Here is a 26,162-nt window from a genome sequence, read left to right as displayed (position 1 = left end):
AGAGAAAGTAGCTTTTTGCAAACAATACATATTATATATATATATATATATTGCTGCTGCTGCTGCTGCTGCTGCTAAACAAGCAAAAAAAAGTCACTCTTCAAGCAAGAAGTGACCCTGAGTTCCATATGGCTCATATACTCACACTCACTATTTCCTCATCCCTAAATGTGATTTATTCATGGCTTACCTAGGATTCCCGGTAAGAAGTTCTACTTGTCATGGGTATCTAAGCAAATGTACTTCTTCTGAGTAAACAAGTTCATCATCTCTTCCCACAGTTACACCCCATGTTAAGCAGGAAAATTGGCATTAAACTGACATAAATTATAGGAACTGGCTAATTATATTTGACAAGTCTACAGGGATCAATTACAACTGCCAAGCACCTCACCCAACTCTCTTGAATTTCAGATGACAGAAGCAGACTTTGATCTTTATTATTAATGTGGATGAGATTTCCCTGAGAAATTAAGTAGAAGATATATACAGTTCATACACAGAGAGAGAGAGAGAGAGAGAGAGAGAATGGCAGGTGAGTTCAATGTGTAATCTGAGTGTTCATCAGCATATTAATCATGTCCTTAAAAGTGTTTTCTTAAGAGGCATTTATTGGAAGTGTCTGCATAGATTGCTTATTTCAGAGGGCAGTTTTGCATTGTAATTTACAATTGCACTGCATTGTAATGTTGTTTTGTTATTACTGTCAGCTGTATTTGTGATCCTGTAGATTGTATGTAGAAACTAGGGTTTCAACTTCTGCTGCCATCCACCTTGTGTAGGGTGACCAGATGAGAGACGTGAAATATCGGGTTGCGGCGGGGTGCTGGCGGAGCAAAAAACAAAAACAAAACAAAAAACCAAGAGCCGCCGGAGCATAGGAAAAATTGGGGGGGAGGGGAGAGAGCCTCCTCCGTCTGTGCGCCGGAGGGCAAAATATTGGGACAATTCACGTCCCGACCAAACATCAGTCGGGATGTGGGACAAACAAGTAAATATTGAGACAGTCCCGATAAAATCAGGACGTCTGGTCACCCTAACCTTGTGTAATCATTTATACAAGTGCAAAGTGTGTGTAAAATACTACAAATCTGAATCATAGCATTTTATACCTACTTTTCTCTAGTGTAAATGGCTATTCAAGGTGGAGGGCAATAATGAATTGGGTCCTAAGAAGAGAACTTCATATTCTAATTAGAGAGATGAAAGAAATCTGTCCAACCCAGTTTTTAAAAATCCTAGGTTTCCCTCAGGAGACTATTCTGCAGCCTGTCAAGTTTTCCCAGCTATTCAGCCTAAATTATGTTCTAAATTCAACCTTTTTATGTAATCCTATTACTCCTTGTTATACCCCACTAACTCTTCCTTCATTTTAATATTGACAGTCCATTATCCTGTCCCCCTTTTTACCCCAGTTAGACAGATTCCTAGCACTTCAGGGACTAGTGTCCACTCTAATTTCTGCTGCCTTGTCTGAAATGCCACCTGCCCATCCTTGTAAAGTGCGATAATGACATAGCAATACTTTTAATGACTTCATTACATGAAATGTGGAAGCTTGTTATATCATTTGAGATGAATGTAACAGAACCCAACACAACAAGCTCCTTCAAGCCCTCATTAACCATTGAGTCTTCTCTTCAGTCCAACAATCCTCCAGCAGCAAAATCCCTGCACCTGTGACTTCTCCAGCCTCAAGGAGGTCCCTGCTGCCAGTGACTGACTTCTGCCTCTGGGAATTAAATATACTGGCTATTTCTTCAGCTCTTCTCTCTTATTTTATAGATCTCACACCAACACAAATCAGCTGGCATCCTAAAGCCAACACTAGCGCACACCATACTGACAGATATACCCATGCAGAGCTGACTGTGAGGAGAGGGCAAGTCTTCAGTATCACCCTGTGGTTCAACAGGCCATGGCAGACTGGGGACAACTTAGCATTCGTCACAGAAATAGGTAACTCCTACAGATACCACTAATCCCCCCTCACAGAGGATTAATCTTTCCCCATTTCAGCTTCCCTCTCATCCCACTCCGAGACAAGTTCTTTCCCCTCACTCATATCACTTTTGTAACAGTGTGTCTCTAATGTGCTCATGGTAAGTCTGAGATTTGTATCAGTGTGGACCTCTGACTATGACCCACAAACAAATACCCATTCTTAGTAAACACTGCTGTTTGTTGTTCTCTCTGCCAGGGCCAGCCCCTTCAGAGGCACATCACACCAAGGCCATCTTTAACCTCTCTGAGGCAGGGGCTAGTGGCTGGACTGCAGTTCAAGGACCCAGTGAGTCCAGCTACATGAATTTCTCAATATCCAGCCCAGCTAATGCAGTCATTGGACGTTACAAACTGAGCCTCCAGATCACCTCTGGCAACAAGGTCTTCTCCAAGTTCCTGGGGCACTTTGTACTGCTCTTTAACCCTTGGTGTTCAGGTAGGAACTGAGATATTTGCTCTTCAAGGTATTAAATTTTATTGCTTTCACAGCATGCACAATGAGCTCATGCCTCAGCCCTGCTCATTTAGAGTTATTGCAGGTAGCAAATTCAGCTATTTTAAAAAATGTTTAAATTTGTTTTGACTATGAAAAATATCCAACCTCTGCATGGGTGGCAAGTTCTAACTGTACCAGTGAAATATCCAGCTGTGCCAGGTGGCCCCGAAGGATGTTTCTAGGAGATTCAGAATACCTGATTTCCACAGCCAAGAGAATGGTGAAAATCTACTGAAAAAATGCTTGTACCTGCCAAGGCCTGAGTTAGAGGCACTGTGATTTCTTGTAGAAGTTAATACCCTCATATACTCCTAAATCAAAGTAAAGGGCCCAGCACTTCCTACTAAGGTGACCAGACAGCAAATGTGAAAAATCGGGACGGGGGTGGGGGGTAATAGGAGCCAATATAAGAAAAAGACCCAAAAATCAGGACTGTTCCTATAAAATTGGGACACCCTACTTCCTACGTCCTTCACAGATGGTGCTGGCCAGGTGAAGGCTGGGCCAGTCAGAATTCCCATATCCCCGGAAGGTGTGTGATATGAAGGAGGCCAGGGTCCTGTGCTTCCCCACTTCTTTCACTGTGGATTGGGAAGGGTACAGCTCTGCTTCTCCCATTTTGCACCTCTGTAGAAATGAAGAGCCCTGAGATCAGGTCTTGGCAAATAAGTGATGATGGAACAGTGAAATTTAAGGCTTGAGTTAGGCTCCTAATTTTAAGGGAATTATCCCTAACCACCCAAGCCACTAACCCCCAGTGTAAAGGAAGAGGAACAAGAGAAATGACTGCAGAATTAGCAACAGCTTCCTCCTCTAATTACAGAGCAGCAGCCATCACATCAATAATTAGGGATGTGAGTCAGAGGCCACCCCAATTAATGAGTCAAGATCAAAAAACCTACTAATTAGCTCAGAATGCCTTGCAAGGCACCATAATAATAATTAACGAATAATACTTAGGACACAGAGGCTGTGTCTACACAGAATTTCCCTGGGAAATGGCTTCTGCACAGCTACCTGAAACACTACCGGCTAAGTAAGCATCTGGACAGATGGAAATAAATCTGTAGGTACAGAACAACCCATTTGCCTGCAGTGCGGACACTGTGGCAAGCCACTGCTCAAAGTGGAGCACTGGGATAGCAGTGGTAGTGGCAGGTCGAATCTCATTGTTGCTGGTTGAAAATGGAAAGATGGTGAGGAAAAAAATGTGGCTCTCCCATTTCCTTTGTCCCAGTTTAAACTCTGGGGTTTGGAAGATCAGCTTCCCAAATCAGGGTATCAGAGGATTCCATGGCAAAGGAGAGAGCCCTAACATGAGGCAGCATGACTATTATCTAGCTACCTAATATTCTACCCTGTTTAACAACAACTCCCTGATGCCAACACAGAGAAGGGCTTCTGCCTGTGGCTGGGTGATACCACTGAAGCAAGTACCACTACTGAGAGGAAGTGGAAAAGAAAGAGCCTCAAAATTCAAAACAGATTGTTTGTTCTTGTTTTAGTCTCTGTAGCTGAAGTGCTGAGATGCCAGGAAGAGAGGCACAATGGAAATGAGTAAATAACAGTCACACTCCAGGCAGGTGCTCACAAAATCCCTGCCCTAAGCACAAGAGCTGTCTCAGCCACTCTATGTGAGCAATTTATCCCCAGCAAACACAGCCCATTTCAGTTTGTGATGCATAGATCACTCTTTGGCACAGCTTGCAAAGCCTTACACCCACCTTGATGGCATTTGTGTTTATCTACAACATGAGAACTGTTGGACTTCATATCTAATCAATTCCAAAATTTCTGAGAATGTTCTAGGTGTCAGTGAGCAGAACCCTATTGATTCAGGGTTGGGAAAAGGAGGGAGATTGGAAAAACTGAAAGGGGGGAAATGGGAGACATGGCATCCCTGTAATCTGTTTATCACAGCTATGGACTCAAGCACCTCTGTAACTGTCTGTTCATGGAAGAGCTGGTTGATGGCACCCATTAACATCTGCCAGCAGAACAATACCCCTAACTCTGCTCTACCCAGCCTCCCAATAGTGAACATGTGGACATCCTGAATGGTGGGGTGATGAGAAGAATGGGGAAAGCTGGACATATATAGAGCCCCTAGCATAAAGGCTATGTGGGGGAAGAGGTAACGGGGGACATACTCCCTGGCCGAAACTGGGGATATGGGCTAAATGTGCACACTCAGAGCCCCTGCTATGCAGGGAGAATGGGGAACAGAGGTGCACACATGCAAGGGAGAAGGGGGATCCTGCTGTAGAAGAGGGCACACTGAAACCCTAGCAAATGGGAGTGGGAGACCATGGTATGGAGAAAGTGGTGCACAGAGAGCACCTGGCTTGGGGAGTAGGGAGAATGGAGTGGAAATGGGTGGCATAGAGCCACTGACAGGAAAGAATTGAGGGGTACACACAACCCCACCACCAGAGGGGCTATTGGAGGAGTTGCAGGGAGTCCCTGAAATAGAGGGGTGTGGGATGGTGGCTCACAGGGAGTTTGTGGGAGTAGAATGAAGGGATGCAAGGAGCCTCTAGTATGTGCAATGAACTTTGCTCCAGCAGCTACAAACCCCTTACTATTCACAAAACGATTCTGAATATCAAACTTTTTCCAGCATACTTTGGCCTCTGGGTGTATTTGATAGGCAGTGTGGGCAACTGGTCCCCAAGGTCAAATAGTACTGTTTTTTACGTGATTGGTTGGTGACAGGTTGGAGGTGGAAGGAGAGGGCACTAGTGCAGAAAGCCACAGGGAGCTGTAGAAGGTCTGGAGAGTCCTATGGTGCTAACTTTAGAACTCCATATTGGCAACCAGCAGCAGCCACAGTGCAGTGTACAGCACAGGTTGAAATCAGGGGGTGGGAGCATAGCTGCTCCTAAAGATCAGTTTTATTTTTTACCTCACTTTTTCACATTAGTCTCTCTTCACCTTCTACCACCCTCACTTCCCTACAAAGACACAAATACATGATACCAATGCCAACACTGATGAGGCAAACACGCCTGTTTACATATGTGCATTTATATAAACTATTCCCCAAATATTTGTAAACAGAAAACCATTGTATCAATGCTCACAGAAAAGCAAGCCACAAGGGCTGCAAACAATTCAGAATTTGACTAAGTATTCTCACACAAGAAAAGTTCATACCATTTGCCCATCCCTAATTGCCCTGTCATTGAGTGCTATTTTAGTGAATGTGAACACACTAACTTATATTGCCTATTAAAAATGTACACAAGCCATCCTGTGGCTCTTGAAGCCTCCATGGAAGAACTCTCCAAGTGCCATGCCACTGCTGAGGAGCCATGGTAATATGAGAGTAACCAGGCATAACCCCCTTGGCTGAGACTGGGGCATGGCTGAGGTTCTGTCCAAACAGGACTGAGGTGTTGTTGGTTGTCTGAGGAAGCAACTGAAGGATATAATTTCTGCTTCTTCATGAAATGTGTGTCCAATATTAGTTCAAATTTGCAATGTAGGGGTCTGATTAGATTAAGTGTTTCCAGGAGGTCAGGTAGTAGCAAGGCAACAGCCATCAGGCAAGAGCAAGGACTTTTACATTTACCTATGGCCAGGAGGTTAAGACTGTTTCTCTGAATGTAGATTGTGCAGCTGTCATCCAAGCCTTTGTCACCTTGAGGCTAGACTACCTCACCACACACTATGGCTATGTCTACACTACAGACCGTATAGTGGCACAGCTGTATGGCTGCAGCTGCTCTGCTGTAAGGTCTCCCGTGTAGCCTCTCTATGCCAACAGGAGAGAGCGCTCCTGTCAGCACAATTAAGCCACCCTCAATAAGCAGCGGTACCCGCTTGCCCACTGACATAGCGCTGTCCATACTGGCGTGTCTGTCAGTGTAACTTATGTCAGGCAGGGATGTGTGTTTTTCACACCCTGACCAACAAAAGTTTTACTGACAAAAGTGCTAGTATAGACATAGCCTATATGGGTTATACCTTAAACCCACTTGGAAACTGAGGCCAGTGTAGAATTCAGCAGCTCAGTCATTAAAGCAGAGTATCATGCAATGAAGCACAGTACTCCAGTGCTCTATGATCTGTTCTGGTTGTCTACTGTTTTTGTGGTAGCAGTAAAGGTGTTGGTATCAATCTATACATCCACAAATGGCTTAAACACTACCTTATAGATGCCTCTCCCTAGGCTATACTGCTGCAGTTGCAATCAACAGAGACTCACAAGTTGGAGCCCCTTGGTATGAATGAAAAGAGCTACTGGCAAGATGTTCTTTGTGAAGCCCCCTCAACTTTTCAAATTGTTCCCTCTCCTGGTCCTAAAACAGCCCCAGACCTTCAGGGCATGTTGCAAAGCTCACGCCTATTTGATAAAGGTGGGAAGAATCATGAGGGTAGGAAAGAACTGGAAAAGGTGAGGATTCTTGTAGTTTAATTTAACTGGTTTGCTGAGGGTCAAGGGAGAAGGGATTGCTGCTTAGTCATAATGAAGGGAAGGGAACTTTTTATATGGGTTTTAAGTTCTGTTAAGGATATTTCTAATGAATGGAAAGATGATCTTTATAGTTGCATAAATTTAAATAAATCTATATGTGGAGGGCTGGCTTTATAACAGTCATATATGGCAGCAAAATATTAGACACAAAATATTCAGTAATTATCTGGGTGACAGCAAAAAGACAGGGAGATTTGGTTTACACTGTGCATATGCTCAACAGGGAGGAAAAAGTTGAGAAGTAGTAATGATGAAAAAAGACCTCAGGTTGACAGTAGACAGCAAATGAGATATGAATTGTTGCACTTTGGCTGAAAAATAAAAACACAACCCTAAACATGTGTATGCACACATACCACTTCCCCATCCTCTCCCCACATGCAGAGACATCACATCACGGGGCAGAAAGGTCATAATCACTCTGCATGTAGATTGTTAGCATCACTCTGCATGATTATACATCAAAGATTAATCAGCACTCTCTACAAAAAGGGTTAATACTTGACCATGTCTAGTGTAATTCTAGCTGAAATGCGGGAGAGGGCTGGTATAGGGGGTTGGTGTGCAGGAGTGGGTGCAGGCTCTGGGAAGGAGTTTGGGTGTGGGCAGGAGCTCAGGGCTGGGACGGGGGTTGGGGTGCAGGCTCTGGGAGGGAGTTTGGGTGCTGGAGGGGGTTCCAAACTGGAGCAGGGGTTTGCGGTGCAGGAGGAGGTTCATTGTTGGGGCAGGGGGTTGGGGTGCGGGAGGGGATTTGAGGTGCAGACTCTGGGTGGTGGTTCTTACCTCAGGCAGCTCCCAGAAATGGCCAGCATGTCCAGCTCCTAGGCAGGGGGCCGGGCACTCTGCACACCACTGCCGCAGCTCTTGTTGGCTGTGATTCTTGGCCAATGGGAGCTGCAGAGCTGGCGCCCAGGGCAGAGGCAGCATGCAGAGCCCCTGTGGTCACTCCTGTGTCTCGGAGCCAGACATACCAGCTGCTTCCAGGAGCCGTAGGGGACCTGCCTTAGCCCCACTGCACTGCTGACTGTACTTTTAGCAGCACTGACTGGAGCAGACAGGGCCCCTTGTCGACCGGGCATTCTAGTCAAAAACTGGATGTCTGGCAACCCTAATGTGGTATGCAAGGATATAACCAAGGAGCCATGAAGTGAAATTAACAGAGGAAATATTGAGGCTGGGTCTACACCTAAAATGTAGGTTGTCCTAGCTACATTACTATGAAAAATTTCATGCCCTGTGCAATGTAGTTAAGTTGACCTAACTCCCACTGTAGACACACCAGGCAGACAGAAGAATTCCTCTGTCAGTCTAACTACCCCCTCTCAAGGGAGTGGATTTACAATAGTGACAGAAAACCCCTGTCACTGTAGTCAGTGTCCATACTATAGTTGTGTAGCTGCAGCTATGGCACTGTAGCACTGGTAGTGTAGCCTTACCCTCAGACTGGATATCAGAGTAAAACAATTCTGACACTGAGGTGTCTCAGGCAGGAGGAGTCCCAGTGCTGGGATTTTTAAAATTCGACTGGACAAATCACTAGGAAATGTACAATAGGGAACAATCCTACCCTGAAAATAATACAGAGTGAATTATTTATCAGGTCTTTTCCATCTCTAATTTCTACAACAAGGCAGAAGAATCCAAAGAAGCAACTTGGGCTCTTTTTCTGCATCTTCACTGCTGAAATGTACAGTGAACTCGAAGGTGCAACATGAAAATCTGGGATAGTCCCATGCAACTTGAGTTATTTTTATTAATTTTCTCCCGCCATATACTGGACAACATACTCACACTGAACTGTCCAGATTCAGGGATACATAACAATGAGATGTACTCTTCCTGCTAATAGATCCACTTACTCAGAAAGATCAAAAAACAACCATGGCTTTGGCTGAAGTTTATCATCAGTGTTGTTGCCAAAGAGGCCTAGAGCTCGCAGAATGCCATACAGGTTACATCAAGGGAACGAAAAAGGTTTACTAATTTAGAATGTGCCCTCTTGAAAGGAATGGAACTCTCTCTAGGTATGACCTATTTTCATAACCAGTTTTTATCGTTGCCTAAAGTAGCTTGCATCCGACGAAGTGGGTATTCACCCACGAAAGCTCATGCTCCAATACGTCTGTTAGTCTATAAGGTGCCACAGGATTCTTTGCTGCTTTTAGCTTTTAACCATATACTTGCTAGCTGATATAGCAAATAGGAAATGTGCTTCTTAGATAAAATGTGATTGGCTCTGCTATATGAATAGCAAGTTAAACTGTATGAAACTGTATGAAACTGTACCCAAAACCAAAAGAAAGGAAGAAATAGGTAGACATGATGGTGTGATGAAGTGGGAATGTTCTTAATGTTTTCTCTGAATACTGTGTGGGTGCCTCAGTTTCCTCTATGCCTTTAAGTATCTAGGTGGTGGGATAAGGATGTGTGATTGTTGCAGAGCCTTAGAGGGCCAGTGTGATGCTGTCTGCACAGAGGATGACTGACACCCTGTCTCCTGATGGCCTGAGCCCCTCCCCTGCAAAGGTGCCAATTGAAAGTGTTGGAGAACAAAGATCAGGTGGCCTCCTGGTCCTGGAAAGAGACAAAGGTCAGAGGAGGGGCTGGAGGGGGTTTCAGTTTGGAGCTGGCTGGGGAAAGAGAGAGAGGCCCAGACCCGGGGTCTGGCCTCCCTGGCCCCAAGATGGACCAGACTTAGGGGTCCGTTTTCTGTACCTACAAGCTCTGTTTTGGACCCTGTTCCTGTCGTCTAATAAACTTTCTGTTTTACTAGCTGGCTGAGAGTCATGTCTGACTGTGGAGGTGGGGTGCAGGGCTCTTTGGCTTCCCCAGGAACCCCGCCTGTGCGGACTCACTGTGGGAAGCGCACGGTGTGAGAAGGGGATGCTGAATGCTCCGAGGTCAGACCCAGGAAGGTTGAAGCTGTGTAAGCTTCTTGCCGTGGAGACAGTCTGCTCACAGAGAGAAAGTATACTCCCCCAGAGTCCTGACTAACTTCGTATGGAGTAGTTCCAGAGCAACCCACTTCTCACTGAAAGAAATAGGTAGACATGATGGAGTGAAGCTTTGCATAGTTATGCAAAGAGAAATAATGGAAAATGACTCAGATGAGTTTTATACTGCCCATAGATTGGAAATGTATGGGGGAGAGGGAGGAGAAACTTGAATCTTGCAGGTGTGCAGGAAATGTTAACCACAGAAATGACATTAACATATGATTGGATAATGTAAACATGTAACCAACTGCAAAATGTAATGGACAAGTAAAATACTGTAAACAAGCAAGATATAAAAATCCAGGATCAAGAGAGAGAAAGTTGGAACATAAGTGAGCTGCAACCTCTCTCTGTGGACTTGGTCAAGTATTAACCCTTTTTGTAGAGAGTGCTGATTAATTTTTGATGTATAATCATTGTGGAAGCCAGTAAATAATTAACAAGGTTTTGAAGAGAAATGAAATTTAGTTAGTAGTTAGTTAGTTTGAGTTAGGTGTGTGTGTGTGGAGAAAGATAAGCAAAAAGTAAGAGAATTGTGTGTGTGTTATTGTGACGACCTTGCAATGTGCAGTCTTGCAGTCTTTTTTTTTTCTAGAGAGAGAGGAAGAATAATATATATATATAATGTGTTTTTTGTTTTTTTCTGTTATATGTATATAAATTTTGAAAAAAAATAAAAAAAATAAAGCTTTGTTGTTGAGTTGAGAGAGAGAGAGAGGACAGGACCCTGTGTCCTATGGCTCTCTCTCTCCTCCATAATTATTGAGAAGAAATAATAAAGTATTTGATTTTGCTGCATCCAAACAAAAAGTGAGAACTGAGTTTTTCTTCGACATCATTGATTAATAAATTGATTGAGCTTGGTTATGTGACCTCTCAATCAATAAGCTACACTGAACCCTCTTACAATGTCCTCAGTTATAGGTGCAACAGCACATCTAACTTTGTGCTTTCAGGTGATGATGTCCACATAGCTAATGAAGATGCAAGACAGGAATATGTTCTGGATGAAAATGGAATCATCTTTATCGGAAATGCCAACTATATTGAAGCTAGAGGATGGTACTATGGGCAGGTAAGAACATAAGAATGTCCATACTGGGACAGAACAATGGTCCATCTAGCCCAGCATCCACTCATCTGACAGCAGATGATGTCAGATGGTTCACAGGGAACGAACAGAAGAGCAATCTTCAAGCAATCCAATCCCTTTTGTCCATTCCCAGCAATGAGTTCCACAAGCTGACTGTGTGCTGGGTAATGAAGTACTTCCTTTTGTTTGTTTTAGACCTGCTGCCTATGAATTTAATCAGGCAACCGCTAGTTGCTGTGTTATGTTAAGGGGTAAACAAGACTTCCTTATTCATGGTCTCCACATCATTCATGATTTTATAGACCTCTATCATATTCCCCGCCAACCATCATCTCTTTTCCAAGATGAACAGTCCCAGTCTTTTTAATCTCTCCTCATATGGCACCTGTTCCATACCCTTAATCAGTTTTTTTTGCCCTTCTCTGTACCTTTTCCAATTCTAATATATCTTTTTTGAGATGGGACAACAAGAACTGCATGCAATATTCAAGGTGTGGGCATAACAAATGCATACAGTGGCATTATGATATTTACTATTTTATTATTTATCCTTTTGCTAATGGTTCCTAACATTGTTAGATTTTTTGATGGCCACTACACATTGAGTGGATGTTTTCAGAGAACTATACACAATGACTCCAATATCTCTTTCTTGAATGGTAACACCTAATTTAGACTCCACCATTTTGTATTATAGTTGGGATTATGTTTTCCAATATGCATTACTTTGCACTTATCAACATTATAATAATATATGGAGATATACCTATCTCATAGAACTGAAAGGGACCCTGAAAGGTCATCAAGTCCAGCCCCCTGCCTTCACTAGCAGGACCAAGTACTGATTTTGCCCCAGATCCCAAAGTGGCACCCTCAAGGAGTGAACTCACAATGCTGGGTTTAGCAGGCCAATGCTCAAACCACTGAGCTATCCCTCCCCATGTCTGCCATTCTGTTGCCCAGTCACCTAGTTTTGAGAGATCCCTTTATAACTCTTCACATTCTTATTTGGATTTAACTATTTTGAGTAATTTTTTTTATCATCTGCAGGATCCCCCCTGGAGCCTTATTTAAAAATTGGCATCACATTAGCTATCCTTCAGTCATCTGGTACAGAAGCTGATATAAGTGATAGGAAAGCAGTTTTTTCCTCCCCTAGTGTTCACACCTCAACTGCTAGAAGAGGGCCTCACCCTCCCTGATTGAACTAACCTCGTTATCTCCAGACTGATTCTCACCTGCATACTTATACCTGCCTCTGGAAATTTCCATTACATGCGTCTGACGAAGTGGGTATTCACCCACAAAAGCTTATGCTCCAATACATCTGTTAGTCTATAAGGTGCCACAGGACTCTTTGCTGCTTTTTACAGATCCAGACTAACACGGCTAACCCTCTGATACTTGATACCACAGTTAGTAGTTCTGCAATTGTATCAACTGTAGGAGATGTACTTGGGAACTCAGGTCTTTATCCCACCTTTGATTTCATGTTCTCTTATGCACATTTGTCTCTTTGGTATCTGTACCTGTTTATTTAGGGGAGTCAGGTTATTTGCTTTATTTCCAAGAATATCTTATGCTTCTGACCATGATTTTATGTATGACAATTCTGCTGTTCAGTGCAGCTATAAAGAGGACAAAGGAATCCCAATTCAGTATTAATGAGTGCACTTACATCATGTATAGGCAGACGTTTTGCCTGAGAGGAAGGTACACACCTAAGCACCTCAATAGCAAACTGAGGATGGTACTTATACACGTATCTTATTAGACACCCATTCTTCACTTACTCACGAGAGCAGGGTGAAAAAGGGATGGAGTGTAAGTCAGCAGGTGCAAAGGAAGCTGGTGTGGTAGGGAGTTAAACCTTGCATTCATTGCAGAGGATTACATCCTGAGTTTATAACTCTGAGTAGCCTCAGCTCACACTTTCACTGGAGGACAATAATGTTGCCCTCCCTGCAGTGCACCACATAAGAACTTGCAGGAAGGGACAGGTTCTTCCTAACATTCCATTTCCTTGGGCTTTATCAGTTTGCTTGACTTAGTTTGTAAAGTCTTTGAGGCAAGGACTTTCTCTGTGTTATATGTTTATGTAGTGCCAAGCATCAAGGTGCCCTGATCCAGATTAGAGCCCATAGGATACAAATACAAATCTAATCAATACAATAATTTGCCTTGCTTGAATTACCATTGGAGCAATACAGATCTACTGTACCAGTTCATCCCTGGTGTAACTCCATTGAAACAAACAGTTACCAGGATGAATTTGGCTTATTTTGATTATACCATACTTCTCCAGTCTGGTGTCCATGTGCAAGCCCTCCATTATGTCCCTTCACTCCAGCCAGAGGGCTTTGTGTACCTACAATCCCAGTACATCTTTGTGTTTGGATTTCTCAGAAAGAAAAAGTTGCTGGGGAGTTTATCTTCGAATTCTGTTTGAAAAATTAACTCTCTCTTTACAAGGCTTTGTCTCTTCTGGTTACAGTTCCAAGATGATATTCTAAATATCTGCCTTACTATGCTGGATCTGAGCCTGTACTGTCGTCAGGACCCAGTCACTGATACGTTCCGCAGAGGAGACCCTAAATATGTGGGGCGGGTGATCAGTTCAATGGTAAGGAATGGGTTATTTGCTCTTGGTTTCAAACACGTCTACCAGCAAAAAGCAGTAGCTGCATCGTGGAACTCAGCAAAGTCCAACAGAACCATCTGTGTCTGAATAATGTGATGGAAGAACTTGACACAGGACTCCTCCTTTTGTTAATTCTATGTCTCTCATATTTTAGATCAACGGGAATGATAATGATAACGGGGTGCTGGAGGGAAGCTGGAATGACAGTTTTGCTGAGCATGAAAACCCATCCAGATGGAATGGTAGTGTGGTGATCCTCAGGAAGTGGCGTCAAGAGAATTACAAGCCTGTCCAGTATGGCCAGTGCTGGGTTTTTGCAGGCGTGATGTGCACAGGTACATCTTAGAACAAATAATGCTATTGAAATGGAGGTGTCCTGTAACCTTCATCACTTCATGATCATACGCATACACTAGAGCTGGAAGGGGTAAATTTCAGCTTGGGGAGACATACCCATGCCAACTCTGACCAAGCTAGAGCGTTAAAAATAGAAGTTGAGCCCTGGCAGTGCAAACATCAGGAAGGGGTTTGCCACCCTAAGTACAATCCCATCTGATACCCTAGATACCTACTTAGGGTGGATAGTCCCTCACATCACTGCATCTACACCTCCTTTGGCATGCTAGCTTGATCAGAGCTAGCATGAGTATGCCTCCTTGAGCTGCAATTTGCACCTTCTAGCTCCAGTGTAGACATACCCTATGAAACACAAAATGACTCACTCAGCACTTGGAAACTGTGCTTGAAACACAATGAAAATGCTGATTAGTCACAGCCAGTGAAACTAGTCAGTCTGGAATGGCCGAGAAACAGGATGTTTAGCCTTTAAACATTTGCAATAAGACAGTTGGAGCATTTCTGTATATTTGTGTGTTTCAGTCATGAGATGTTTGGGGATTCCAACTCGTTTGATTTCAAACTTTAATTCTGCCCATGATGCGGATGGAAACCTGAGTATTGATAAATACTATGACAGTGCTGGAAAGAGCCTTAACATCGGCAGAGACTCCTCATGGTAAATATAAAAGCTTCTGTATCTCAACAACACTTAGGGATAGGGCATCAGTTACCATAAAAGCAATGCTGCTCTGGTCTCTGCACTAGTAAACACAGCACAACAGCAGCACAGACCTGAAGGAAATCAGAGAATCTTCATATAAAAAAATAACCTGATAAAACAGTTTCCAGATTGGAAGGAAACTACACTGAGCTACTTTGCTCTTGAGTTAACAGTATCTGGTTTTCCTTTGGCAAAGCACCCATACGACTTGAAAATTAGTAGTAATTTAAGAAGTTTAAGATTTCATGCACCAAACCTCACCAACCAATCTCTAAAAAATAAATAAATAAATAAATAAAAAAACTCGTTCTTGCCCACGCAGTCACGTTTCTGTTTCTCTCATGCTCTTACCCGGTTTACTGCTGTAATGACCTCTTGTCATCACACATTTATGCTTCAGTCTCCTTCACTGGATTCTTGAGTCTCCTCCGGTGAATAGGTGACCAAAGTTTGTTGCCCAGCCTTAAAATTAGACGTTCCCCATACGGGAACAAACACAAAAACCAGTCCAAAACCAAACAACTATCTTCCAACCCTCCCCAGGTTCAGTAGTTCTGTCCTGTTGCTAAAATACCAGCTCATGTCCAGAATTACCAATAGCTAAGTGTTCAAAAATCATGAGTCCAGGCCCAAAAAGTCATGATACTAGTTTAAAAATCATGTTGTGTTGCTGGTTTTTTAAAAATACATTTTGGATTCATTTTCAACTGCCTTCTGGTTTCTGAGCCTTTAGACTACTCACTTCATGTTCTCCTGCTTTTCTCTACAACTAGTTGGGCTAGATTTTTTTTAATGAAAGTGGAGATTCTTAAGATTCTCACACAACCACATGACTCCATCATGTGGGGCTTTAAGAAAAACACCAGATATCACAAGACTCACAATAAAATGTTAATAGTTGGCCACATTTCTTGGCTTATTCCTTGCACCAGTAGTCCATTTATTGATGGAGGGCATAACGCAGTAGTCTTTTGCCCTCCCTGGACTGAATCAGTGATCCTTTTGTTCTCACCAGGACTAATTGGTTCCTTACCCTGATAAAACAGGATTGAAGGGGATTGGGTCTTCCTCTTTCCTTCCATTCTGAAATTCCCCATCCTGAGGCCTCTGAATAAAATTAGAATTGGAAAAGGTACAGAGAAAGGTAACAAAATTTATTATGAGTATTGAACAGTTTCCGTATGAAGAGAGATTAAAAAGATTGAGACTGTTCAGCTTGCAAGAGAGACAACTAAGAGGGGATCTGATAGAAGTCTATAAAATCATGAATGATGTGAAGACAGTGGTATTTATCCCTTTACATAACACAAGAACCATGGGTCACCCAATGAAATTAATAGACACCAGGTGTAAATACAAACATAAAAAGTTGATTGTTCTTTATAAATATATCAGAAGGATTAATATTAGGGAGGGAGAGGAATTATTTAAGCTTAGTAACAATGTGGACACAAGAACAAATGGATATAAACTGGACATTAGGAAGTTTAGACTTGAAATTAGACGAAGGTTTCTAACCATTAGAAGAGTGAAGTTCTGGAACAGCCTTCCAAGGGGAGTAGTGGGGGCAAAAGACATATCTGGCTTTAAGACTAAGCTTGATAAATTTATGGAGGGGATGGTATGATGGGATAGCCTAATTTTGGCAATTAATTTGGCAATTGATCTTTGATTATCAGCAGGTAAGTATGCCCAGTGGTCTGTGATGGGATGTTAGATGGGTTGAGATCTGAGTTACTACAGAGAATTCTTTCCTGGGTGCTGGCTGGTGAGTCTTGCCCACATGCTCAGGGTTTAACTGATCGCCATATTTGGGGTCAGGAAGGAATTTTCCTCCAGGGCAGATTGGCAGAGGCCCTGGAGGTTTTTCGCCTTCCTCTGCAGCATGGGGCACGGGTCACTTGCTGGAGGATTCTCTGCAGCTTGAGGTCTTCAAATCGCAATTTGGGGACTTCAATAACTCAGACATAGGCTAGGGGTTTGTTATAGAAGTGGATGGGTGAGATTCTGTGGCCTGCATTGTGCAGGAGGTCAGACTAGATGATCATAATGGTCCCTTCTGACCTTAAAGTCTAGGAGTCTATTTTTTCACACAATGCACAGTCAACCTGTGGACTCATTGCCAAGGGATCTTGTGAGGGCCAAAACTTTAACATGGTTCAAAAAATAATTAGATAAGTTCATGGAGGATAGATCCAACAATGGCTGTTAGCCAAGATGGTCAGGGACACAACCCCATGCTCTGGGTGTCCTAAGCCTGAAACAGGGGGATGGATCACTCTATAATCGCCTGTTCTATTCATTCCTTCTGAAGTACCTGGCACTGGCCCCTGCCAGAAGACATGACAGTGAGCTAGATGACCCAATATGGCCATTATTATATTCTATGTTCTTAACTGAGCTGTCAAGTCCCTACCAGTGCTATATTGCCTCCGGCCTTTCCTTTTTGCTCTCACACCTTTCAGGGTCCTTTTTGTGACCTGTCTCTCACAGACTACAGCCCCAATTCTCTCACTCTCTCAACAGAGAACCCCTTCCCCAGGTTTCACCTTCTAGTTCTGCAGGTGCCTCCTTCTCCCTGCAGGTTTCCCTTAAAGCCCCTCCTGGGCCAAGGTTTACCCAGCTTCCTTAATTGAGAGCTACCCTCCAAGTCATGTTTCCAACTGGAGACTCCCTAACTGAGTTACAGATGCTTTCTTATATAGTCCTAGTAGTCACATGACTCGTCTGGGTCACTGTCCCTCCCAGGATGCTCTTTCTTAGAGGCTGAACCCCAGTAATACCCAGATAGCTTCCCTAAGGGAAAATGATACTATCATGTTCTATTACAATCCCAAGGGACTCAATGTTACATCTCAGCAACACCTTAAAAGCATCATACTCCATTCTTGTGCCCAGAATGGTAATATATAGGTCCTCCGAATGATCTCTTCATAGTCCCATCATTAGACTGATTGGCTGGATTTCTGCCCTTCTTTTGAACCGCACCTCTGTTCATTCTCACCTTCAGGGATTATCATGTCTGGAATGAAGCTTGGTTCAGTCGAAGAGACTTGGGAACACCATACAGTGGATGGCAGGTTCTAGATTCAACTCCACAAGAGCAAAGCAAAGGTAACAGATAAAGTTCCGCTTATGAAATTATGTCCCTTTGCTGAGACTCAAAGTGCCTAATAAGGTTGCTGATTTTTCTTCATGCCCTAGGGATATTTCAGTGTGGTCCTGCTTCCGTCAGAGCCATCAAAGAAGGTGATGTAGACTTGGACTATGACACTCTATTTGTGTTTACGGAGGTGAATGCTGACTGCAACCAATGGATAGTCTACAAAGATGGAACCAGGAAAAAAGTGTATTGTGACACTGAGAGAATTGGCAAGGCCATCAGCACCAAAGCTGTGGGCAGCAATTCCCGTGTGGATGTCACTAACAATTATAAATATCCAGAAGGTAAAGGAAAACTATCACAATTAATTTCCCCTTGGGGTTCTTGGCACTGGAGGGTTAGGACTGGTTGCATATTTTGGTTTAATCACTTCTCTGCTTCATTTGGAACAATATTCCTGGCAATATTGTTTTCAATCTTGCTTCAAAAAACAATGGGTACCACATTCATGGTGTTGTGCGCTGGATAGAATCTTTAGCAGGAAATGCACTGGCTAATATTCTGCAATAAATTGCTTCATAGAGTTGACAGATATATTTTGCCACCCAAAGCAAACCAGCAATTAAAATTTCCTGAAAACTGAAGTAAAAAAAATGATTGTAGAAGACACCACTAATATCATTGAAATTGAGTCCCATCTACACCACCAGCTACATAAGAAATCTCTAGACTTCTCTGTGCCACCAAAGCACTGGCTATGTCCAGGTTCCATCCATGCTATTCGCTATGACAGGAACTGGATCCTTGCAGACAGCCACATGCACTAGCTACATCCTGAAATTCTGAGGGTTCCAGAAGAACATCATTCTGCTTGTTTCCATTGGTCATTAATTCTGCTTTACAACTGGGACAATTCCATGGTTTCACTTTGAATGAGCAAAGTTGAACACGCTAACAACTGTGACATGAGGAGATTCAGATGGATAAATACTCGTTTCAGTTCTTCAGTCACCCTTCTACCCTATAACTTCACCAGATCCTCCCCACTAGCCCCTTTTCTCCCTTTCCTCATCAGAAAGATGTCACCACCACTCCCCGACACCTCACCCTTCCTCAGAGTGAATCATCCCTCTTTCTCCTTGCCTGCCTACCTGTAGCCATGGGCTCATTTCCCCCTCTGACTCCCAGACACTCCTGTGCACATTCACTCTTGGCTGCCCTGTCTCCACCTTGCAGTTCTGGCCTTATAGATGGATGGAGAAGTAGTAATGGGCGTCAAGTTGCATTTATTCATATTTTAACATCCTCAGTCCCCCACAAAACACTGTCTTCTAATTATGGCCTGTGTAGCCACACGTTCCTATCACTTATACCCTAAGCCTCCCTCCAAATGTTTGTTACACCCACTTGTTTCATCTTGTCTTAAATACAACTGTTAAGTGAGTCAGGTCAGGGACTGTCTTAACAATGTGTTTCTACAGCACAGTGGGGCCCTGATCCTGACTGAGGCCTCTGGGGGCTACTACAATACACATAACAAACAATAATAGCGCACAGGCAGGACACCAGCATGGATTTCCCCCTGTGGAGAGATGGAGTCAAACCTACTCCCGACAAGAGTCTGAGCCTGTCTGTGCTCCATGCTGCTGTGAACCTCCTTGACTTCCAGCAGCAACCAGGACCGACTCTACAGTTTTTGCCGCTCCAAGCAGTGTGTGGAATTGCCGCCGCAGGCGGCGGAGGCAGTCCGTGTGCCAGGCGCGTTTCCGTGGCCGCGGCAAGTCGGCGGCAGCTGCTATGTTTAGCTGAAGCCGCAGCAGACAGCTAAACATAGAAGCTGCTGCCGAATTGCTGCCACGGCGGAAACGCGCCTGCCGCCCTAAGGACACACGGACTGCCCACCCCCGACCCGCCCGCGGTGGCAATTCGGCACGCTGCTTGGGGGCAAAACGACAGGGACTGCCGCCCCTTGCAGTTTGCCGCCCCAAGCACCAGCTTGGAATGCTGGTGCCTGGAGCCGGCCCTGGCAGCAACAACCCCTCTCAGAGTAACAAACCCACAGAAAGCAGTCAAGCATTTTCATCCAAGGAACTACTCACATTTTTAAGGATTAAAACTGTATTAAACTAAATGGAAACAGGTTTAAAATCTGAGCACGTGTCATCCCCCACATAGCTTATATCACAAATGTTGTCATTTGTCTGCATGATAGCTCTGGAATACTGCAATTAGAAGTTTATTTGTCACAAAATACAGTTTAGTTTATTCATGGCATGAAATGCTCATAGGATGAACATTCAGACTGGCAAGAAATGCTGTGCTAAGCTAAGCAGGAGCAACTTTTTTCTGCTAACTGGCTAGCTTCCTGGCTTTTGTGGTTTTAAATCATGCTGATGCTATGACATCAGTGATTTACAGACACATTTTCTGAAATGGCCACTGATATTGGGTGCTTTAGTGTCTGGATATCTGACTTCGAAAACCTGGAATCTTTTTTTCACAAGTGCTGAGCACTTAAAGCATGAACTGAAGTTAATGGACGCTGGAGATGCTCAGATGAAAGCGTCCTGAGTTGAGCACCTAAAATCAGTGGCCACTTCTGGAAATTTGATCAGGATGTTTTTAATGCTACTATAGTGTAGAAGTTAGTTATCAGACGGGCCTGCAGAGTTACAGAGCAAAGTCCTGTTGCATACTGTGGTGAAAGACAGGAGACAATAGGAGCCCTATGAGCCAGCAATTAGCAGGAAGACAATGTGCTTCATTTTAGTGACTTATCATTTCACTGTATCACAAATACCTAGATGTGCAAATCCCAGATCCAGGGAGCTACTATACAAGTGGGATCTGCAGGTACCTCAGGTTGGTGAGTAGTGCAGAGCTGGTATACTGGACTCTCTTTATAACCTTAACCTAGGGACTGTGTAATGGAGACATGGCTATGAAATTTACTGATGTTTCCCCTTCACCCAGGCTCTCACGAGGAAAGAGAGGTGTATAAAAAGGCCTGTGCCAGGGCACGTGGATCAAACCTCACAGAAAGGCTCTCAGAAGCTCCTAATGCGGGATCATCAGAAACAGTTAGAAAACCTGAAGTCTCTGGGGTATTCAAGCTAGTTGAACCCCCTGTGTTTGGCAAAGATATCAACCTAATCTTAATTCTCACCAACCTGTCCTCTGAATATAAACCTGTAAAGGTGAACCTGAGTGCATCAACCATCCTGTACACAAGGAGAGCGGTGGCAGAGATCTTGCAGGCAGCCACATCTGTTGATCTTGGTTCTAAAGAAGGTAACTTTTCATATGATTGGACAGTCAGCAAAACCATGTTTTTAAACTGAGAAAATAACTATTCACAGTCAGATGCACAGGCGGAAGATACACCAAATGCATATCTATGTCAGCCTTGCAATTCTTGCAAAATTGCCTAGGAACAAAATCTGGTTGTCCATCCTTTACTAGCATGATGATTATAGTGTTAAAAAGATGATGATATCCACAAAATAATTTCTCTCTGTGGTGGGCTAATGGGTAAGAGTGTTGTAAGACTAGGCTATGTTCTCTCTCTTTCTCAGTCAACAGGGATCACTGAAGAGAATTTAACGGAGGAGGGTATACATGCAGTAAAAACAAATTAGGATACAGTAAAAGTTTCAGCAAAGCTCCATGTCTCCTTAACAAGGTTAGGGTTAATAAAACAAGTGCAAGATACACAGAACTTCTTCACCCCAGAGGGCTGCAGAGGAAGAAGCTATTATTTTTCCATACATAGCAGAAAAACTGTAAGAAATGAGACAATGAGGAAGGGGATTGGGCTACTCTACAAGGGACCTTATGATAATTGGGCCAATCTTTCACCCAGTCAGCAGAGGTAAAAATCTAGAAAAGGATACATGGAGGGATAGACCAAATGTCGTACCCAGCCAGTTGTCAGTAATATAAGGACAGGTATACAATTAAATGCAGAGGGCCAAAATCTGCTTTCAGTTTCACCAGTGTACTTTCACCCTATTGAAGAGAGTAGGGTTAGATTGAGGAAGCAAAATAGAATTTATACCAGATAACAGAACTGTCTGCAGCAGCCAGCAAGGAGTGATGCAGAGCAAGGGCTTGCAGGCAAGAGATTCACATGGAACCAAACATCCTCTGTCTGTGCCATCCTGTAAACACATACTACAGAGAAGACTAAAAACAAAGTCACCCAGGGCATCTGTGAAATTACTGGAGTCTGATACTTTCCAAATATGTTTGCATTTCAGAGAAACAGATTCAGTTAAAGATCTCTTATGCCCAGTATGAAAAATCCCTGACTGATGATAAAAAGATCTTAGTGACTGCCTTGTGTGAAGTCATGCACACACAGGAGGCAAAGATGTTGGTGGAGAAGACCATCACTTTAGAGACTCCAACCATCTTCATCAAGGTAAAGAGCTGTCTCCCTGCTGCCCATAATGGAGAGCAAATAGAAGAGTTCTCACAGAGTCTTGTGGCTGGAGCTCAGCCCAGAAGATGGGCTGTTTGCCAGAAGCTGGGAACAGGTGACAGGGGATAGATCACTTGATAATTACCTGTTCTGTTCATTCCCTCTGGGGCACCTGGCATTGGCCATGATCAGAAGACAGGATACTGGGCTAGATGGACCTTTGGTCTGACCCAGTATGGCCATTCTTATGTTCTAATGGGAATTCTAGGATCAAGTGTGAAAATCCAGACCAAGTTTTCCAAAAGTGGCTACTGAGTTGTTGTTGCCCAGCTTGAGAAAACCTTAGGATGTCAAGCTGGGAATGAAAAAATCAGAGGCCACTTTTGAAACTTTGCCCTGGCTCTCCGTGTTTATTTACCACTTGTGTTTTCTCTTCTGTAGTACAAATGTATCCAGGCACATTCCCTACCAAGTCACCTTCCAAGTCAAGTGCCATCAGATCATTTGTTTTGGATTAGTTATAAATTTTCCATTCTTACTTTAATTATTGTAGTTTTCTGGCTGCTCTCAAATGACATTGCCCTGTCCTGAAATAGACTTGGAGCCTGAATTCACACTAACATGAAGACTGATTTATACTGCTTTGCATCTTTAATCACTATCAAGAGCATGTTCAGTGTTCATTGTACTACAGAAAATCAGGCAGCAAACTAAAGGACAACCCAATTTAAAAAGACATGTCTGAGTAAATCTGAGCCTGAAATCTTTTAAAATATATACATTTCCCTGCCTCCATTCAACTGCACAGCTAATACAGCCCAGCTTCAGCACCAAGGAAAGGCAGGAAAGGGGAGATGCACATCAACCAGAAGCTAAATTCCATAGTTCTACCTATAGCCCATCCATCCCCTGAAGGAGAAATATGCTCTGCCCACATCAGCATTATGTCTGCCACTCCATTCCTAGGAGAGTGTCTGACACTTTCTGAAAAGGTTAACACCTTTGGCTGTTCACAAGTAAATGTCCTGCAAGGGGTGGGAGGAGAGAGCATAAGAACTGTGAATCATCAAAAAAGTTTGTCCCCCACATTTAGATTCCTGCACAGGTTGTGGTGAACAAGCCTGTTACTGTAGAGATCTCGTATGCCAATCCTCTCCCGGAGCCAGTGAAGGACTGTGTGGTGCTGGTGAAACTGATGAATCAAGAGATCAAAATAGAGTAAGTAAAAGGGGCATCATCTGTCCATCACTTTTGATAAAAGACTGACAGAGTCCTGGCCTTGGTTTCTTGGTGAGCAAGACTTAGAACTCTTACATTCCATCTTCAACATGCATTTTAAACTAAGTATGAAACTGCAAGTTTTAGGAAATACATATGAAGAACAATGCCCAGATCTGCTGGGTGTGTTCTTCTCAGTGTGTCATCAGGTCTTGAACATGTGACTTAAAACTTTTGGAGATTTCTCATTTTCAGGTGAAATTTATTTGTTATTCTTGACTTTTTGTTTAAAAAAATTGAAGACGAAATGTGATGGAACAGGTGGGTGAGTCTTCAGTGCAGCACCTAAAGCAGGGCTTTGTTTTTATGCTTTTAAATATGTGGGAGCTGCTCAGATAGTACAGTGATGAGTCCAAGATACAGTAGATAGATAAAAGCCTGCCATAGCTTTCTTCCTCCCAGCATAAGCAAGCAGGGTTGCTTTGACTTCCCTTAAAACAAATAAATATTGGTGAATGGGAACCTGGAAAAAAATGTGCCTTTGCAAAGCATGTGAGCAGAATGCCCCATTAATTATTGTTTTGCTGGGCATTGTCTTTTTGAGCTCTTCAGTGTGGAATCCACAATGTTCAATATTCCATACTGGGACTAACAGCATGTTTTACCATAAGCTGGTCTGGCTTATGCTTCTTGTGGGAACTATAAAAGTCCCCTTAGTATCCACAGGGGTCTGCAAAATGAAATTCCACAGAGGGTCCCTGGAAGCTTTTGCCTCTGAATTACCAGCCCGGTTCAGGGGAAAGAAAAAAAAACAAATGCCTCCACACGTCTGCCCCTAGGCGATAATGATGGGGTGTCAGTAACGCAGGTGCCTGGCAACCCGGGGGGAGGCTCTTTACAATATGAGTTTTTGCCCATTTTGAGGCCCCAAATCAACAATCTCAAAACTAGACAGTTGACAGCTCTGTATTGCATCTAGATATGGAGATGTGCAGTAGCACTGTCCGCCCTCTCATCTCTTTCCCTTTATAAATCTAGCATTTCTTATTGCTTCCTGATTCACACAGGTGCCTTGAGTCCCAGCTAATTCCCAGGAAACAGGGCTGCCCCTCAGATACTTCAGATCGTCTCTTTGGTGTGACAGTTATAGGTGGCTTTGCTTTTCCTTTCCAATTTAGCTTGTTCATTGAGCCTCGCTGGGATACATAATAGGAGAGTTTCCTATCTAAGCCTGAACTCACTGATGTTTTCTTTGTTTTAGTGTGGCAGCACTGGCACCCAGGGAGCGATCACAGATTTACTTTGAATTCACACCCCACAGAAGCGGTGTGATGCAGCTGCAGGTGGACTTCTCTTGTGACAAGTTTGCCTATGTTAAGGGCTTTGAGACCATCGATGTGGCCCTTGGTCAGTGATTCAGTTGCAATAGTTGTAATGTCTCTGATCACTGAGCCAATCCCCTATTTCTGCACTAGAATTAAAAAGCATTTTTCCCTGCACAGTGATAGTTATGACTGTAAATTAGTACATTTTCATTCTGAATGTCCTTCTGAAGTGCAATGCAGGAAAATAGCTCATCTCTCTGCATTACAACAACAGGATGACTTCTCTTACTTCCACAATATTTCCTTGTCTAATCTCAAATATCTGTATTTGTGTTTCTTTTTCACCTCTCTACTCTGCAACTCTTGTCCTAGAACAAATGTAACAACATAAAGTTCAGCCTGTAGGATACTCTCCTGCCTCAGGTGAATTGAGAGTGACAGAGTTAAACAATGAGACTATTACAATATTCTTAAGGGGATGTGGGTTGTATTTGCTTCAGTGTTTTACTCACTTTATACATTGACTCTTGGCGTTAAGATTGGTCAGAACATTGGCTTTTCTCATAGGTGTTTAATTACAGTTATGGTCTAGTTATCTAATCCCAGTTTGTTAGCAATTAATAAAACTTTCAAAGAACGGTTTCAATTAAGTATACTTTCCTTGTAATGCCAGTGATACTGTGAATTATGTATCCCACAGAAATAGCATGGGAAATTCAAGGTGTTGAGGATGCTTTTTCCAGATTTTACAAATTAATCAGTAATAGAATATTTTTGCCAGTGCCCACTTCATTTCTGTACTTTTGTGCTATGCTACTACCTCTATATCTGCATAACAAGTTACTGTACCATGCTAAACTTTGTCAAGCAAAACAAAATGTAAATTAGTATTTTCTTCAAGCTTCCTGTGTGACCTCTAAGAATAAGAAAGACAAACACTGCAATTACCTTGAGGCTGGAAAACCAATTCTGGGGACCTGGAAAAGCAAATTCAGGACACTAAGCATCTTCATAATCCATGCAATACACCTATCACATGTTCCCAGTCAGCCTCGGAAGCATTTGGGGAAAGAAACCAAAGACATCACCACCACAAGCTGAGGATTCTTGTGCATGTCTGTGTCATGCCCGGTCATAGAACAGAGTTAGGGGTATGACCCATACACATTTGACACTATCTAAGTTTAGGGCAGCATGCTGTGACCAAGAAGTGTCTTGGAGTTTAGAAATTAAAATCTTGTATTTACATGCAAAATCCAGCGTTGTTTCTCCCCCTCCCCCCAGAAGGTGATCACCGTTACACAAGCAGCACACTGTACAGCC

At 43.2% G+C, this 26,162-nt stretch overlaps 1 protein-coding gene across 1 annotated transcript in view; it reads left to right on the top strand.

The window, feature by feature from the left end:
* The window catches only part of LOC120380187, a 56,086-nt gene extending 31,142 nt beyond the window's left edge, over positions 1-24,944 (top strand). Inside the window, exons 14-26 of the mRNA XM_039497672.1 lie at positions 458-535; positions 1,786-1,959; positions 2,201-2,440; positions 10,933-11,051; positions 13,564-13,692; positions 13,865-14,045; positions 14,590-14,725; positions 17,781-17,884; positions 17,975-18,217; positions 20,847-21,164; positions 22,133-22,296; positions 23,390-23,514; positions 24,776-24,944. Coding sequence (XP_039353606.1) covers positions 458-535; positions 1,786-1,959; positions 2,201-2,440; positions 10,933-11,051; positions 13,564-13,692; positions 13,865-14,045; positions 14,590-14,725; positions 17,781-17,884; positions 17,975-18,217; positions 20,847-21,164; positions 22,133-22,296; positions 23,390-23,514; positions 24,776-24,929 — 2,165 coding nt within the window. The 3' untranslated portion in view covers positions 24,930-24,944. The remainder of the gene's footprint in view (positions 1-457; positions 536-1,785; positions 1,960-2,200; positions 2,441-10,932; positions 11,052-13,563; positions 13,693-13,864; positions 14,046-14,589; positions 14,726-17,780; positions 17,885-17,974; positions 18,218-20,846; positions 21,165-22,132; positions 22,297-23,389; positions 23,515-24,775) is intronic.
* The last annotated feature ends 1,218 nt before the right edge of the window (positions 24,945-26,162 follow it).

The sequence above is a fragment of the Mauremys reevesii genome, linkage group 13 (genome assembly GCF_016161935.1).
Source record: "Mauremys reevesii isolate NIE-2019 linkage group 13, ASM1616193v1, whole genome shotgun sequence".
In the NCBI taxonomy this organism is placed as follows: domain Eukaryota; kingdom Metazoa; phylum Chordata; order Testudines; family Geoemydidae; genus Mauremys; species Mauremys reevesii.
This window is presented reverse-complemented; position numbering and strand designations above follow the sequence as displayed.